Source organism: Geotrypetes seraphini, chromosome 2, assembly GCF_902459505.1.
Source record: "Geotrypetes seraphini chromosome 2, aGeoSer1.1, whole genome shotgun sequence".
NCBI lineage: Eukaryota > Metazoa > Chordata > Amphibia > Gymnophiona > Dermophiidae > Geotrypetes > Geotrypetes seraphini.
Window position 1 is genome coordinate 437,978,900 of NC_047085.1, and position 18,775 is coordinate 437,997,674.

Genomic DNA, 18,775 nt, shown 5'->3' on the forward strand with positions numbered 1-18,775 from the left:
CCTCCAATGGTGCTTTTTCTCATAGCTAAGTCCTCCGGTCAGTGTCCTTCTCCAGAGTCTCTAGCCATAACTTCCTCAGTAATGGGGTTCCTCTGATGCACAGCCATTGTCTTTGCCGGACATGGAGGTGTAATTTGTTTTGGGGGTGACAGAGAGATTTCCGGCGCGGGTGTAGTAGTCAGGTCCCGAGCTGCCAACACCAACAAGTCCTGCCCCACTGTCTGAATAGGAGTTCAGACTGCGAACTTGAGCATTGTTTAGCATAGGGGCGTCGAAGTGTCCGCTGGCAAGGGTCCAGTCCCGACTGCACCTTTCCACTTAGTATGCGGCATCTGAAACACCGCAATTACCCCCCCCCCCCCTCCATGTATCTAGATTTTCAGAAAGCTTTTGACAAAGTTCTTCATGAGAGGCTTCTGAGAAAATTAAAGAGTCATGGGATAGGTGGCAAAGTTCAGTTGTGGATTAGGACTTGGTTATCGGAGAGAAAACAGAAGGTAGGGTTGAATGGCTATTTTTCTCAATGGAGGAGAGTAAACAGTGGAGTGCCACAAGGATCTGTACTGGGACTGGTGCTATTTAACTTATTTATAAATGATCTGGAAATTGGAACGACAAATGAGGTGATTAAATTTGCAGATGACACTAAACTGTTCAAACTTGTTAAACGAATGCGGATTGTAAAAAATTGTAGGCAGACCTTAGGAAATTGGAAGACTGGGTGTCCAAGTGGCAGATGAAATTTAATGTGGACAATTGCAAAGTGATGCATATTGGGAAGAATAACCTGAATCAAAGTTACCGGATACTAGGGCCCACCTTGGGGGTTAGCACCCAAGAAAAAGGATCTGGGTATCATTGTAGACAATATGATGATACCTTGCGGCCAAAAAAAGCTAACAGAATGCTAGGAATTATTAAAAAAAGGATGGGAGTCACGTGATGCTGTGAATGGGGAAGGATGTGTTCCAGACCTGCTCTGGGAGCTCTAGCTTGCCCTTCATCTTAACTATTTGAGCCCCTAACTGCTTTCTTTTTGGGCTCAGGGGTGAGTTCTTACTCTATGGACAGATATTTGACCCTCCACTAGCTCGTCGATGTCGACTAAAACCACAAAGAGAGATCGAGTCCGGCCTAGTGAGAACAAGATGGCGGAGAGGCTTGTTAGTACCATTACACAGTTCACCGAATCGTCTCTAGCTGATTTAACAGCGGCGATGGTAAAAGCTTTAGAGCCTAGATTTGAACAACTATCTGCACATATGTTGCATGTGGAACAGTTACTCACAGAGACTACTTGGAGAACCACAGAACTTGAAACAAGGGTTTCCTCGATGGAAGATGATGCACATGGAATATCGGCGGATTTGGCATCCTTAAAGGCACTTGTAAAATCCCAGTCAGAGAAGCATGATGATATGGAGAATCACTCCAGACGCGGCAATCTGCTTATTTTGGGCATCCTGAAGGCTGTGCACGATAGTGCTCTGTTGACTGATTTGGAAGCATGGCTAAGGGATTCATTCACCTATCCTTCACTGGGCTCCCCACATTTGGAGTGTGCGCACTGCCTTGGATGGCGTAATGCCGGTGATTTGAGACCTCGCTTGGTAATAATTAAATTTCATAATTATCTTCATAAATTGGAAACTCTCAAACAATTTAAAATGCAATGAACTACAGTTTTCTATGGAGATCAACCTATCCGTATGTTTGAGGATTACTCTGCGGCTCTATTGGACTGTCGGAGAGTCCTGCGAGAACTGACATCAGCCATTCAGGGAGCAGCGCGGGCCCAGGCTGGAGTACAAAAAGCTCACTCCTGCCTTGTGTGCTGCTGGCCCCGAGATAATGAGGCATCCGTCCAGCTAGGGAGGGGCAGGAGCACGGAAAGCTATCTCCTGCCGATACAACACCAGGATTTAAGGGGGATTTAAAAAGGTACGACAGGGGGGAATTAAAAAGGTACAGGGGAGGGGATTTAAAAAGGTACTGGGGGATTAAAAAAGGTACGAGGGTGTGTAAAAAATTGTTAATCAGCTGGTACGGATCCCTCCTGTCCTGGCCTACTACTAGACCACCAGAGGGGGGATAGGGCAGGGTGGTGTGACATGGTACAGAGCCTGGCAGGGAGGGGGAACAGGGAGCAGAGCCTGGCAAGGAGTGTGGGGTTAGGTATAGAGTCTGGTATATTTTGTTAAATATATTAGTACACCAATTGGCTCAGAATATTTTTTTCTTGTTTTCCTCTTCTAAACCTAAGTATGTCTTATGGTCAGGTGCGTCTTATAGTGCGAGAAATACGGTATATATCTTCATCAGGTCCTTACCCACACGGGCAGTATGCACACTATCGACAGTTAGTACAGCAATATGGACTTATGATACTTTACCATATCTTCAACTCGGACACTACAGTATATACTTTCTCTACCTGTGGCAACCTTAACTTCTACAGTATGGAATGTCCTGAAAGAAGCTCTTTGTTTGGAGGTACAGTCCCTGATCCCGCCCCATTTTCACCATAAATTCTTATTGGAATCTTCATACAGCATTAACTTTGTTTCTTTGGGGGAGTGGTGGTCGATGGATCTGAGCACTCCCATTTCAGATACCCAATTACAAGCTGCTCTCAAAGCCTCATCACAACGCTGGATCTCAGCTCCTGTTTGAATTTCAATAAAAAGTTGATATTGCGTCTGTATATCTCTCCGGCCAGAGCAAATCAGGCGAGGCTGCGTTTGGATTCTTCTTGTGCCAAATGTCATCGGACGAATGCAACTTTAGGCCATATGTTTTATACTTTCCCGAAGACCCTGCGTTTTTAGAAGTATTTAAATGCTCATATCTCTACTCTAAGGAAGACTAAGTGCTCTCTACATCCCAGACTTCTTTTCTCCCTCTCCTTATTAACACATCCGATCCCTGCCGGCCTACGGGGTTTCACATGGTGTGCTCTCTTGCTTGCCAAGAAACTGATACTGCTCCACTGACTGGATTCAGATGTCCAGTATGTCTCATCCCTCCCATCCCAGATGCAGAATCCTTTTGAACATCAGGAGAGTTTCCATGCCAGTAAGATTGCTTTAATGAGTCTCATTGGCACTGAAACATTTTCAGCATCGGGGTCCCAGTCTAAAGAATGACAAAGGGACTATTTCCCATGGTAAGCCATGACTAACCTGCAAGAACGGGGGAAAATTTGTCCGGTTGCTGTGGGTACAGGAATAAGAGTTTGTGTTAAGATATAACTGGGGACCACAGAGTGCAGGCAGTGCTTCTTTAACTTCCAGTTGGCTTAGGGCTCTCTCTGACCAGGGGGCACTTGTCCTAGTTGCACTCCCCTAACTTTATTTCTGTCATGTGTTATTGCGGTACTCTGTATAGCATTCCGTAGTAACTTGGCTTATTCAGTTTTCTCATAGAGGAGGGAATATTTGTGAAGGGGAGGGGACAGGGGTTTTGTTGATCCTGTATTATTTGTTTATAAAATGTCAATTGCACAGAATATTGTTTCTTTTTATAGTTTAATAAAATAAGTTCAATATAAAATCAAAACTATTCGAGGTTTGTGCAGATGAGATCCGATGGTTTGTGGGGATGGGGACCAAGCTCGCGGGAACAGTGACATTTTTTTTCTGGTGTCATTCTCTACCCCAGTCCTTGGAGCATACGTAGTCCCATCTGGTTTTATGGATGCGAATCTAACTCATGAATATCCATCCTGGATATTCTGAAAACCTAATGGGAATTATGGGTCAGATGTACCCCAAGGACTGGGCTGAGAACGGTTGTGAGCCGTATCACTGGCTGAATTATTGAAGGATGGAGGACGAAGCAGTGCTTGGACGTCTTGGAGAATCCCGAGTAAGTAGGTGGTCATGCAAAAGGCTCCTACGCTCCCAGGGGAACCTTACATTCCCGCAAACCTCGTTCCGGTGCAGCTCTTTACAGTACTTTTGAACTCGTCTCGAGATCAACCGCATTCCCTTCTCTGGGGTCCCGCCCTCTTCCGAAGTTATTTCCTGTTTCCGGCAAGCTGTTGTGTCAGAGGGGACAGGCCCCGGAGAAGGAGTACAAATGGGGAAGCAAAGGTATGAGATGGGCGTTGAAGGAGGAGGGTGTTTGGAGGATCGTGTACAACGGTCCGGGAAGCGGACCGGAAGCGATGGTGGGACCACGGCGAAGGGAGAGCGTTATGAGTTGGATTAGGCGCAAGACGGAGGGTGACGGATAGGAGGCGCTAGAGACTGAGTGATGGGGGTGGGGGTCTGTAGGAGAAAGACGAAACGTGCAAGGTTTGAGAGAAGCCGGAACATGTTAGAGACCTAGATCAGGGTGCGCAGCAGTGTGGTTTTTCAACATTAGGCTATTTGTGATGGAGGAGAATGTGTGCGTGGGATGGATAATTGAGGGTGCTCAGGAGAGTCAAAGGTGGGACTGTTGAGTGGGGTAGGTTGAAGGTATAGTGGTGGAGGTAAGACTTATTTGGTTAAATGATGTAATATGATTAGGCAAGGTGGTTTGTACTATGATAATTCATTATGACACTAGTCTGGATGTTCTGTGAAGCTTGTTATTGATTAAAAAAAAAAAAGATAACGAGAGACTGGAGGAAGGCTTAGGGGGCAAGGACAGAAGAACATTTTTTTATTTAGAGGGCCCCAACCTCTACTCTTCCAACTTTGCTCCTGCCCCCACTCCCAATTTTAGCCCTAATCCTGACCATCAGCATTTCCCCTCCCTTTCCCTACCAGTTTGTAGTCTTCCCCCCCCCCCCCCATGGCATCCAGCATTTCTGTCCTTCTCTGCCTCTCAATCCTACTCCATGTTTAACATCTCCCCCCACCCACCACCACCACACACACACACTATGTTGTACAGAAGGGGTGCCCACACTTTTTGGGCTTGCGAGCTACTTTTAAAATGATCAAGTCAAAATGATCTACCAACAAAATTTAAAAAAGACACAAAGCACACTACGCAGATAAAATGTTAATTATCATTTATATTCCAGGGTTTTTTCAAAGAGGTCAAGGCAGATGACTCTATGCAATGTCACCTCAGTATCAACTATACAAAAATAGACAAATAAACCCCCTTCCCTTTTTACTAAACTGCAATAACAGTTTTGAGCACAGGGAGCTGCGCTGAATGCCCCGCGCTGCTCTCAACGCTCATAGGCTCCCTGTGCTAAAAACCGCTATTGCGGTTTAGTAAAAGGGGGCCATAGGCAAAATATAGACAGCAGATATAAATTCTCAAAACGGACACATTTTGATCACTAAATTGAAAATAAAATCAATTTTCCTACCTTTGTTGTCTGGTGATTTCATGAGTGTCTGGTTGCACTTTCTTCTTCTGACTGTGCATCCAATATTTCTTCCCTTCTTTCAGCCTCCTGTATGCTTCCTCTCCTCCAGACCTCATTCCCTCCCCCAACTTTTTCTTCCTCTCTCCCTGCCCCCTCCCCTTTCTTTCTCTATGCTCTCCTTCTTTCTTTCTGTCTCCCTGTCCCCCTTCTTTCTGTCTCCCTGCCTGTCCCCTTTCTTCCTCTCCCCCCCCAAGCCACTGCCGCTGCCATCGGGGAACACGCCCCCAAGCTACCGCTGCCCCAAGCTCTCCCTGCTTTCGTGCCGCTCAACCTTCCTCTTCCCGACGTCAATTCTGACGAAGAGGAAGTTCCGGGCCAGCCAGACAGCGATTGGCTGGCCTGGAACTTCCTCTCCGATGTCAGAATTGACGGGGAGAGGAAGGCTGATCGGCCCGGTAGAACGCGAAGGCAACGTGAGTCTATCACGGAGCCTGGGATGCAATTGACCTTTTGGGCACCCCTGGTGTACAGTCTTTCTCCTGCACCCTCAAGACCCGCCAGCTTCTGCCACATCCAAACTTCCTGCTTTGGAGGGGTAAGAAGCTGTCAGGCCTCAAGTATGCACAGATATTCAAGGATCGACATTGGCTGGTCACAATGTCTTTCTGCAGTGTTGCTGCCCCAGGAGAGAGAAGTAAAAAAGAAAACCCTTTGTGGGGGAACAGGAAATGAGGGAGACAATGTTCCTTCTAAGGACTGAGTTGACGTGAGCAAAACTTTTCTGTTAAAATTACCCTGCAAACTCTTTTTACAGACACACACAAATATGCATTCACATATATACATAAACACTTGCAGAGAGGTAAGGATAGACAGAATTCCATTTGCCATGCTCAGCATGCTTTTCTATTTCTGCACCTGTAGTTTAATTATAGTTACTCTGAATTTTACTCAGTTACTGAATGTTTAGTGCAGCGTAGAGAGAACACCGATCTCTCTGTATAAGCACCACTTTTAAAATTAAAAAGAGGGGGACAGTACTACTAATACTATTTATTATTTCTATAGAGCTGAGAGACATATGCAGCGTTGTGCATTTAGCATTCAATAGATGGCTCCTACTCAGAAGAGCTTACAATCTAATTTGGACAGACAGACAGGACATCTTTGGGTTGGGAAGATCTGGTAGAAGGAATGATACGATGGGTAAAGGTATCTGACAGTGAGTGGGAGTTAAGAGTTGAAAACAGTTTTTAAAAAGTGGGCTTTTAGCTTGGATTTGAGTGCTAGAGACGGTGCATGATGTAATGATTCAGGCATATGGTGCAGCAAGAAAGAAGGGACTGAGTCTGGAGTTAGCAGTGGGGGAGAAGGGTACAGATAAGAGGGACTTACCCAATGAATGGAGTTCACTTGGGGGGGAGGGGAGATATTGAGGGGCCACAGAGTGAATGCACTTGTAAGTTGGTAAGATGAGTTTGAACTGTATTTGGAAATGGATGGGGAGCCAATAAAGTAGCTTGAGGAGAGGGGTCATGTGAGCATATGAGCTGTGCAGCAGCATTTTGAACAGATTGAAGGGGTGAATGGATGCGTGGGAGACCTGATATAGAAGTACGTTGCAGTAGTTATCTACAGAAATAGAGAACAGCAAGAGGGGTGAGTTTAGGTGGAAAGCTAAGGAGTTCAGTTTTAGCCATATTCAGTTTGAGATAGTGGTGAGACATTCAAGTGGCAATGTCAGACAGGCAGGCTGAGATTCATGCCTAAATTCCTGTAGAGATATCTGGTGTGGAGAGGTAGATCTGGGAGTCATCAGTATAGAGATGGGTGAAAGTCCAGGACGGCACCTTGAGGTACACCAGTAGTGGGATGACAGCGGAGGAGGATCCACTGTAACATTCACTGAAAGTACGATGGGAGAGATAGGAAGTAAACCAGAAGAGAACAGAACCCTCAAATCCCAGCAAGGATAGCTGATTAAGGGGATAGAACTCCTCTCGTACGAGGAAAGACTAAAATGGTTAGGGCTCTTCAGCTTGGAAAAGAGACGGCTGAGGGGAGATATGATTGAAGTCTACAAAATTCTGAGTGGACTAGAACGGGTACAAGGGGATAGATTTTTCGCTCCATCAAAAATTACAAAGACTAGGGGGACACTCGATTAACTTACAGGGAAATACTTTTAAAACCAATGGGAGGAAATTTTTTTTCACTCAGAAAATAGTTAAGCTCTGGAATAGGTTGCCAGAGGATGTGGTAAGAGCAGATAGCGTAGCTGGTTTTAAGAAAGGTTTGGACAAATTCCTGGAGGAAAAGTCCATAGTCTGTTATTGAGAAAGACATGGGGGAAGCCATTGCTTGCCCTGTATCGGTAGCATGGAATATTGCTACTCCTTGGGTTTTGACCAGGTACTAGGGACCTGGATTGGCCACTGTGAGAACGGGCTATTGGGCTTGAAGGACCATTGGTCTGACCCAGTAAGGCTATGCTTATGTTCTTAGGAGGAGGAGGTGGTGATTAACAGTGTCAAAGGCAGCAGACAGATTGAGAAGGATGCAGATAGAGTAGAGGCCATTGGATTTGGCCAGGAACAGGTCGTTAGAAACTTTAGCAAGGGCAGTTTCTGTAGAATGGAGTGGACGAAAGCCCAATTGAAGCGGATTGAGAATATTATGAGAAGAAAGGAAATTCAGGCAATGACGGTGAACAGCATGTTTGAGTAGTTTGGATAGGAAGGGGAAGAGGGAGATGGGGCGATAGGGGGATAGGGGATGCGGGATCTAGTGAAGGTTTTTTGAGGAGAGGTATAATTACGGCATGTTTGAAGATATCAGGAACTGTTGCAGTGAAGAGTGAAAGGTTGAAGAAGTGACAGATGGGAGGAATGACAGAGGGAGCGATGGCTTTGAGTAGGTGGATAGAAATCTGATCAGAGGAACAGTTAGCGGGTTTGGAGGAGGAAAAAAGGTGAGCAGTTTGCTCTTATTCTTGTTTGGCAAGTGAGAGGATAGATTGGAAGGACATTAGCATGAATTTGAAATGTATGAAGTCGGCATGTGTGCGGAATGTAAGCCAAGGACATTCAGCAGCTTAGGCACAGGAAACGTAGAAACATGATGGCAGATAAAGGACAAATGGCCCATCTAGTATGCCCATCTGTAGTAACCATTATCTCTTTCTCTTTCTGAGAAATCCCACATGCCTATCCCAGGCCCTTTTGAATTCCGACACAGTCTGTGTCTCCACCACCTCTTCTGGGTGACTGTTCCATGCATCTACCACCTTAGATTACTCTGGAGCCTATCACCTCTTAACTTCATCCTATGCCCTCTCATTGCAGCGTTTCTTTTGAAAGAGACTCGACTCATGCACATTTACATTGCATAGGTATTTAAACGTGTCTATCATATCTTCCCTCTCCTGCTTTTCCTCCAAAGTATACAGATTGCGATCTTTAAGTCTGTCCTCATACGCTTTATGATGAAGACCACATACCATTTTAGTAGCCTTCCTCTGGACCGACTCCATCCTTTTTATATCTTTTTGAAGGCGCGGCCTCCAGAATTGTACACAGTATTCTAAATAAGGTCTCACCAAAGTCTTATAGAGGGGCATCAATACCTCCTTTTTCCTACTGGCCATACCTCTCCCTATGCAATCTAGCATCCTTCTAGCTTTTCAACCTGTTTGGCCACCTTAAGATCATCACATACAATCACTCCCAAGTCCCGCTCTTCTGTCATGCACATAAGTTCTTCATTCTCTAATCTGTGCTGTTCCCTCGGGTTTTTGCAGCCCAAATGTATGACCTTGCATTTCTTAGCATTAAACTTTAGCTGCTAAATTTCAGACCATTCTTCAAGCTTTGCCAGGTCTTTCTTCATGTTATTCACACCATCCTAGGTGTCTACTCTATTGCAGATTTTGGTATCATCCGCAAAGAGGCAAATCTTACCCGACAACCGTTCAGCAATATCGTTTATAAAAATGTTAAAAAGAACAGGCCGAAGAACATCCCTCTCCTCAGAGCGATCTCCATTGATCACTACCCTCTGTCACCTTCCACTCAACCAGTTCTTGACCCAGCCCGTCACTTTGGGACCCATCCCGAGGACACTCAGTTTATTTATTAGACGTCTGTGTGGAATACTGTCAAAGGCTTTGCTAAAATCTAAATACACCACATCTAGCGCATATCCTCTATCCAATTCTCTGGTCACCCAGTCAAAGAAATTGATCAGATTTGTCTGACAAGACCTACCTCTAGTAAATCTATGTTGCCTCTGTGCCTGTCATCCACGATTCCAGAAACTGGGCCATTCTCTCTTTTAAAAGTGTTTCTATTAATTTGCTTACCACAGAAGTCAGACTTACCAGCATGTAATTCCCTACTTCCACTTTTGTGGAGACGGACAACATCCGCCTGTCTTCAGTCCTCTAGTACCACTCCTGACTCTAGAGACTCGTTGAAAAGATCAGTCATCGGAGCTACCAGAATTTCCCTAAGTTCCTTCAGCACCCTAGGACATACACCATCCGGTCCCATTGCTTTGTCTACCTTTATTGTAGCTAAGTCCTCACGAACATAACCCTCTGAAAATTGATCAGGGTCTATTATCCTCCATCCCTATTCACTTTTGTCTTCTGCGGTCCCGGTCCTGGCGCTTCAACCGTGAACACAGAACAGAAATATTTGTTAAGCAATTCGGCCTTTTCTTTATCAGCTTCTACATATTCCTCCCCTTCACCTTTGAGTCTCACAATGCCACTTTTACACTTCTTCCTATCACTAATATATCTAAAAAAAATGTCATGTCTCCCTGTTTTACAGTGTCAGCTATTTTTTCTTCCATTTGCATCTTTGCTTTCCTGACTACAAGACCAGCCTCTCTTAACTTTTCTAGATATTTTTGCTTGTCTTCCTCTTTCTGTGGTGTTTTGTAGTTTATGAAAGATAACCTCTTATTCCTTACCTTCTCATCTACTACTTTGGAGAACCAAAGCGGCCTTCTTTTCCTCTTACTTTTACTTACTTGCCTCACAAAAAGGTTTGTCGCCCTTACAATCGCTTCTTTCAGTTTTGCCCACTGCATTTCCACTCTTTCCAGACGTTCCCATTCAGACAATAATTCCTTGATGTAGGTAACGGAGCACAGGTAACAGATTTTGGGGGTCAACCAGACCTGGGGTTTGGCACATCTTACAGGATGTGAAATGGGAGGGGCAAGGGTATCAATAGAAGGAGAAAATAGAGTTATAGGAGAGGACAGCTTCATTGACAGACTTGTGTGACAGTAGTAGAAAAGAGGGATCAGACAGTGGTAGAGAGCGTGTCAGGGTTAATAGCCTGAAGGTTCCTAAATGTATGGGTAGTGATTGGCCGGGTTTGGGGAAGAGGATAATGAGTTGTGAAGGTTAACAGCTGATGGTCAGAGATGGTAAGATTTGAGGTGTAGAATTCAGTACAGGAGAAGGAGAGGACGAGATTGAGGCAGTGGCCTTTCTGATGCATAAAGAGTACAGTTGGAGATCATATGAGGACATTAGAGCAAGAAATCTGGACATATTGGAGTCACAGGGGTCATCAGCATGGATGTTGAAGTCGCCGAAGATATGTGAGGGAGATGAGAGTTCAAGAAAGGAGAGCCAGGAGTCAAAGTCAGTGAGGAAGGAGAAAAAGGAAATCAGGAGGTCAGTAAATGACTGTTATTCTGAGAGATAGAGTAGCAAACAGGCAGATGGAGTGAATTTCAAAGGAAGGAGATCAGTGAGATTGAGGCAGAAGAAGGGGTTGATATTTACAAGATGGTGAGAGTAAGAGTCCAACACCGCCTCCATGACCATCTGGGTGAGGCGTGTATGAGAAAAGGTACCTTTCATGACACAGGGCGGCAGCTGAAGCAGAGTCTTCAGGGCATATCCAGATTTCAGTTAGTGGTAGCAGGTAGAGCTTTCTAGAGATAAAAGAGGTCATGGATGAAGGTAAGTTTGTTGGAGATAGAGTAGGCATTCAACAGAGCGCATGAGAAGGGCAGGTAGAAATGGGGAATGAGAGGAACAGAAATAAGATTGCAGTGTGTTTCCCATGAGTAGGCTGAGGGTTAAGATTGATGTCTCCAGCAGAGAGCAAGAGGAGTAGGAGAATACGAGTGAGTGTAGGAGAGGCATGGGGCCTACGCTATGGTTGAGTGCATATAGGTAGAGTGGGTATATCTGATTGAGAGGGAGAAGTGTTGTAGCTGTAGGGCTGAGGGGTGGGAGAGAAGAGGGAGGGTGAAGTTGATTAGTGAGTGGTATGTGGTGGCGGGTTAAGTATCTTGGGATGTGTAAGGTTAGTAGAAGCAAGAGGAACTGGTAAACAGGGGTCATTGGGTCACAGTAAGGAAAGATCCCCTCCCTGTCTACCAAACTGCCTCCCCAGCACCTCTGTTACTGATGGTATTATGCATACTGAATACACTTCATGGAATTAAGTACAAAAAACATCAAAGTAATGCAACATATTAGTATTTACAGTTGTCTAGAAATATATGCAGGCATTTTAACACTTGATTCTTAAGTCCGTTTTGGTTCCTTTCACAATAACATAATTTACCAAATCAATTTTTTGGGTAGGTTGCCAAGTGGCCATTAGTCTTCATTTCTACTAGTCTTTAGTTTGCTGTTGAGTTACTAAACTTTAGGTATAGCTAATACAGATAATGTATTGTATAGTACCTGTATTAACTATACCTAATAGTAAGAGCAACTGGCCGAGAACCAGGGAAGCCAGGTTTCTTGAGATCTTGGATAAGTCACCTAGGGCTGCTTTTACAAAGCTGCACGACAAACACTCCAGCATTCAATGTTATGGCCAGAAGTGGACTAGATTTTCTGCTTGGTGTTCTACACATCAATTATCACCCAGATCTTCCTCCTTGACATCCGTTCTAGACTACTTACTTCATTTGTCACAGTCGGGACTTCAAACTACATCTATTCGAGTCCATCTTAGCGCTATAACTGCTTTTCATCAACCTCTAGATGGGAAACCTCTTTCTGCACATCCTATGGTTTCTCGCTTCATGAAAGGACTTATTAATCTTCATCCACCCCTTAAACCACCTCCAGTGGTCTGGGATCTCAATGTTGTTCTAGCTCAACTGATGAAACCTCCTTTTGAACCATTTGACAAAGCCCACCTCAAGTATCTCACTTGGAAGGTTGTGTTTCTCATTGCCCTCACATCTGCTCGAAGAGTCAGTGAGTTGCAAGCTTTGGTTGCAGATCCACCCTTCACAGTTTTTCACCATGACAAGGTGGTCCTCCGTACTCATCCTAAATTCTTACCTAAAGTTGTGTCAGAATTTCACATCAACCAGTCTATTATTCTACCTGTGTTTTTTCCAAAGCCTCACTCTCATCCTGGAGAAGCGGCTCTTCATACTTTGGACTGTAAACGTGCTTTAGCGTTCTACCTCCAACGCACTCAACTTCACAGAACATCTTCTCAGCTTTTCATCTCATTTGACCCGAACAGATTGGGTTGTCCTATCTCGAAACGCACCATCTCCAACTGGATGGCTGCTTGCATTTCTTTCTGCTATACTCAGGCTGGTCTTCCTCTGCAAGGTCGAGTGACGGGCCACAAAGTCAGAGCTATGGCAGCATCTGTAGCTTTTCTTCGATCAACACCTATTGAGGAAATCTGTAAGGCTGCCACTTGGTCCTCGGTTCATACTTTCACTTCTCATTATTGTCTGGATACTTTATCCAGGAGGGATGGCCAATTTGGCCAATCTGTTTTGCAAAATCTTTTTTCATAATTTGCCAACTTCCCTCCATCCCTTTCTACTTAGCTTGGAGGTCACCCATGTGTGGGAATATGCTGCCTGCTTGTCCTGGGATAAAGCACAGTTACTTACCGTAACAGTTGTTATCCAGGGACAGCAGGTAGATATTCCCACAACCCTCCCACCTCCCCGGGTTGGCTTCTTAGCTAGGTACCTGAACTGAGGATCCTCACAGGAGATGCGCCCCCTAGTTCGGGCGGGAAGGCACGCGCGCATGCGCGCTACAGCACTTGAAAGATCGAGATCTTCAAGCAAGTTTGCTTTCGAGGCTGTCCGCTGCGGGGCTCCGTCGGTGACGTCACCCATGTGTGGGAATATCTGCCTGCTGTCCCTGGATAACAACTGTTACGGTAAGTAACTGTGCTTTATCTACTATGAGGGGGTGGGGGGGTGCTGAAAAGTTCTCAGCCCAACCAACCAACTAACTTCCTAAATTCTGAGCGTTCTTTTCCACTGTAGCTAGTGCCAAATTGCAGAAACAAAATTCTGTGTTATGGCATTGTTTCAGATCAATGATTGAACCATATTCACATCATTCTCTTCTTGGTTGGGCTGAGAACTTTTCTTCTCTCCTTCGTACTTACTATGTCTAAATGTTTTTAAGTCTCTTAGAAGTCTCTAAGAAGCAAGATCATGTGACTATAGTCAATGCTGGCAGCAGTGTAGGGTTTGGTTGCTATAGCAATGACGAGTGCTTGAGAGGGGAAGACTACGTGAGTACTTTGTCTGTTTTGCATTTGAATCTAGTTCTTTTTTTTACTTTTTTTTGCATTTTTGAAACTTTTTAAGCAAATTAACTAAGATTTATGTTGGTTCACTTAAAGAATCGAGTCAGATCTGGTGCATGCCTGTTTTCACACTAATCTGGGTATGTATTTCTCTTTGTTGCCCAAGTACATTTTTGTACATCATTATATATATTATGTTAGTTTTGGGTTTTTTTTTTAGATTGTCTAATGCATGTTCCAATTAGATATGTTGAGAATTGTGTGTTCAGTTAGTTGGTGAATCTTTTGCTGCCACTAACTAAAATTATTTTTATTATGTTGCTGCACCTTTTATCTATTTGTTATTAATATTGTGTGTTTAAAAAAAATCATTTTTATTAATCATTTTAGCTCATGAAGCAGCTATTTGATGAAATTTGGCTTAGTCAGGATCTATGTTCAAAACCCTCCACTCTTGTTGCATAATAAAGGTGTTTTTGTATTATCTTGGACTTTGCAGCCTTTTTGTGGTCTGCTCGCCATTTCCTTTTCCAGCTTATGCTCTATGCTCTTCACTGTTCCCAATGACCATTAGATTTCTCCCCTCTCCCAGCTGTACCAAACTCAATTGCAAACAGATAAGCAAGGGGGCTGATTTGACTGCTGCTCATGCTTCCCATAAGTCCTAGCAGTGACCTGTCCAGTCACTTTCTGCCAGGACTCGCTGGCACAGAAAGATAACACAGAAGGGACAGAACCCACCAGAGAAGGACCGAGCACGTCAGCCTTGGGGCTTGCTGCATACAAAAACCAAAAGCAGTAGCAGAGGCAGTGAAAACAAAACAGTGATCTGTTTTTAAGTTAGTGTTTGAGGATCCGGGAGATCTAGAGAATCCAGGGGATATTTATTTTACCTGGACTAGTGTTAGGTGAAGGGAATAGGCATTTACTTCTTTGCCTCACCTATCAAGAAAATGCTGTCACAGCTGACAGTGTGTTTTGGGAGGAGACTGCTGACCCCTGCCAGTGATCTGCAGAGACACCATAATAAATGATTTTAAGAGACTTAGATTAGTTTCTATATGAGTTGCTGCTGATCTCAGAGGGGAATCCCATCCCCTCTCTACACTCAGATTCCACTGGTAACAATAGTGGAGGGGTGACAGAGAAAAATCAAGAGATGTCTCAGCCACTGGCTCCCTTTGTTGAGGCCTGATTTATAATATACAGTGCTTAAGTGTTGCTCTTGTCCCAACTCCACCCTTTTTCTGCCTCTGGGAATTCTACGACTATAGGAATAATTTATACGTAATAAATAGAAATAAAACAAAAGAAAGCAAGATGATACCTTATTTTATTGGCCTAGCTTAATACATTTATAAATGTGTCTTTAATTAGGGGCCTGGGAAAAGTCTATTCTAGAAAGGAAGGTAGGCAACATAAAGTTGGCATAAGTATTTATACCTAAATGCTGGAGAAAATGGGCTGCGACATGGCAAAAGAGGATAACGTGGATAAGTGTAAGGTGATGCATGTCGGTAACAAAAATCTTATACATGAATACAGGATGTCCAGTGCAGTACTTGGAGAGACCTCCCCCCCCCCCCCACCAAGGAAAGAGACTTGGGATTACTGGTTGACAAGTTAGTGAAGCTGTCCGCGCAATGCGCAGCGGCGGCGAAAAGGGAAACAGAATGCTAGGAATGATTAAGAAGGGGATCATGAACAGATCGAAGAAGATTATCATGCCGCTGTACCGGGCCATGGTACACCCCCACCTGGAATACTGCGTCCAGCACCTACGATGGTAGGTGGTGATTTACAGTGTCAAAAGCTGTGGATAGATCATGAGGAATAAGGGTGGAATGGAGGCCTTTGGATTTGGCCAGAAGCAGGGCTTTGGAGACATTCGTAAGGACAGTTTCTATAAAATGAAGAGTACAAAAGTCTGATTGAAGCAGGTCAAGGATAGCTTGAGATGGAAGAAAGTCAAGATAATGGTGGTGAACAGCACATTCAAGTAGCTTGGTTAAGAAGAGGAGGAGGGAGACAGGATGATAGTTGGAAAGATAGGTAGGGTCCAGCAAGGGTTTTTTGAAGAATGGTGTAACAATGGCATGTTTGAAGGCGTCGGGCACAGTTGCAGTGGAGAGTGATAGGTTGAGGATATAGCAGATAGAGAAGATGGATGGGGATGAGATTAGAGCAGTAGTCTCAAACTTGCGGCCCGGGGGCCACAAGCAGTCCATTTTGAGGTCCTCGGTATGTTTATCATAATCACAAAAGTAAAATAAAACTGTTTTATTTTACTTTTGTGATTATGATAAATTAGCTATAAATTAGCTTTATGATAATGATTTTGTGATTATGATTTTGATAATGATAATGATAATGATTTTGTGATTATGATAAATTAGCTATAAATGACAATGTTATGATTAAGACTTAGCCAAAAGGAAATATTTATAAACTATAAAGAGTTTTACCTCATGTAAAATTGTCATTGCTTTAATAAGACATTAACTATTTTTTTCTGAGGCCCTCCAAGTACCTACATATCCAAAATGTGGCCCTGAAAAGGGTTTGAGTTTGAGACCACTGGATTAGAGGAACAGATGCTGAGTTTGGAGGAAGAAAGAAAATATGCAGTTTCCTCTGTAGCTTCAGGAAAGGAAGATAGATGGCAAGGGACAAGGGGGTGGGGAGGGATTTGGTTGAGAACTCAAGGTTAATTTTGTGAACCTTGTCATAGAAGTAGTCAGCCATAGTCTGGCGAGAGAGTGACTTAGAGGTTGGAGTTGGGGGAACACTGAGTAAGGAGTTTAGTGTGGCAAAGAGGCGGCGAGGGTTGGAGCTGAGAGAGTCAGGCAGGCAGGTGTAGTAATCGTGTTTGGCAAGTGAAAGAGCGGATTGGAAGGAGGTCAGGAAGAATCTGAAATGAATGAAGTCATCATGAGTATGGGATTTGAAACAGATACATGCATATAGACTATATTTAGTTGAATAGGCCAAACTCCTTAGGAGGTATGTAAATATTGTTTCCCTAGCAACAGCAGCAGATGAATCCAGAGACCAATGGGATAGCCCACATCTACCAGCAGGCGGAGATAGAGAAACTGATTAACAGGTGGTCCTATTGGCTGGCACGCCTCCTGTTTATCCAGTATTTTCTATCTCCCAGCAGGAAAAGGTCGCTATTCAACTAGCTCCTGAATTCTGGCTGTGACTGGAACTTTATTTTCTCCTGTTGAGGTTTCTCTTCAGTGAGCTGGCAATGCTATTTCTCCTGTTGAGATTTTCTCTTCAGTGAGACAGGGGTGTCCGGCTGAACGGTTCCAGCTTTAGGGGTTACACCTGGCCCCCCCTCCCTCCATTGCTAGAGGGCCTGACTGGGTCTCAATTTTTTTCTTCTTTCCCTTCTCTGTAAAAAAAAAAAAAAAAAAAAAAAAAGAGAGACCACAGTTCCTCCATTCTGCTTGGTTACTGCTGATCAACCAGCTTTAACTGGCTTCAACCGGCCCTAACAACAAGCTTGTGAGTATGTCTGTTTGAACTTCAGGTTCTGTTTGGGAGTCTTAGTAATGTGGGTTCGGTCAACGTACATTTAAGGCATGGATATTTTATTGAGGCTAAGTTTTATGACTAGAAATCCGTGGAGGGAGCCGGGACTTCCCGCTCTTTGCATGCACGCGCTTGGTTTCCTTGTTGGTTACAGCGCGGCAGTAGCGGTGCGATTTCATGCTCACACTTGTTCTCATTGTTGGGTTTCAGTGTAGCAATAGTAGTCCTGTTTATTCTGAGGCTCTCTTTCATCGGTGTTTGTCACGGCCATGTGCAGCTGATTGTGCAGGTGCTGGTTTATAGCAGCATGAGATGGGACATGTTTTATCCGGCGCTGTGGGCCGTTCTTCTGGTTATTCCCTGAGTCTGATTTTATTTCTATGCAAGCCGCGGCAGGGTAAATTTTGCGGGGCTTGAATCCGACTATGTTTCTAGGAGCGTTGATGCAGCGGCCACATGTCAGTGAGAATCAGGCGTGCGTTTGGGTCTCCGGCGATGGCGGGAGAGCTGTAGCATTCCGGTAGTTTGTTTCCAGCTGACTTTGGTCAGGGTATGCTGGGGCTTCTCTCCTTTCCGGTTCAGACAAGTTGTATGTGTTTCACCAGCTTTGGGACAAGCTTGGGCAGCTTTATATGTCTATGTCTGTGTTCCTGCTGTACTCCCTTGAAGGAAGCTGCTTGTTTAATTGGACTCTGGGGTTAGCACTCATGGGGTTTACCAGAGGGACTCTGACCTGTGCTAGGTCACCCAGTCTCGGTTTGTCTCCGGACTGGGGCGACATACGGCAACTCACGGCATGGTGAGATCAGCAGTAAGATCCCTGTATTTCACACAGGTATCTCATTGTCTCTCTTGGGGTCCCTGCAGATTGAGCCTTTGTCTGTTGGTAACTGTCCTTATTTGGGCCTCTGTGCTGAGCTGCATGTGTCTAGTAGTGGCACAGGATATATATGCCTAAAGGTAGTACAAACAGTTTCCAAGTTCGGGCTGTCTCTATGGGCATAATGACACTGCACATCTTCCTGCGGCCAGGACTCTCTTTCTCTGTTTCTGAGGGGGCTTGGACTTCAGATTTCCATGCTTATCACGTTGGTTTCTCCTGTCACCATTTTCTCATGGCACATGCTAGACGGGCCCCCCGACCAGACAGGAAGGGCTGTACAGCTCCTTTTAACCAGGAGCCAGTTACCTATTCTATCAAACCCGCGGAGGATCACGCGCTATGTGGCTGTTAGCCTCATCCCTGAAACTCTCATTAGCGATGTGAGCTTTGTCTGATACCTGTAAGGATGCTGTTGTTTTCCACAGGGCGGTAGATGCAGCATCTTGTTTGAGTCTAGTACGTATTCACTTTAAA

At 44.6% G+C, this 18,775-nt stretch overlaps 1 protein-coding gene across 19 annotated transcripts in view; it reads left to right on the plus strand.

Annotated features, from left to right (window-relative positions):
• Positions 1 to 4,003: 4,003 nt before the first annotated feature.
• ARMC3 (armadillo repeat containing 3) overlaps positions 4,004 to 18,775 on the plus strand; it is a 194,200-nt gene continuing 179,428 nt past the window's right edge. For 3 of the 19 annotated variants that reach the window (XM_033931345.1, XM_033931348.1, XM_033931340.1), the window contains exon 1: positions 4,060 to 4,094. In XM_033931345.1, coding sequence (XP_033787236.1) covers positions 4,081 to 4,094 — 14 coding nt within the window. In that variant the 5' untranslated portion in view covers positions 4,060 to 4,080. Of the gene's footprint in view, positions 4,095 to 4,143; positions 4,172 to 4,261; positions 4,299 to 13,488; positions 13,501 to 13,844; positions 13,864 to 13,974; positions 14,019 to 18,775 lie in introns of those variants that run through there. The other 16 variants (XM_033931343.1, XM_033931350.1, XM_033931336.1 and 13 more) reach the window with 15 other exon arrangements.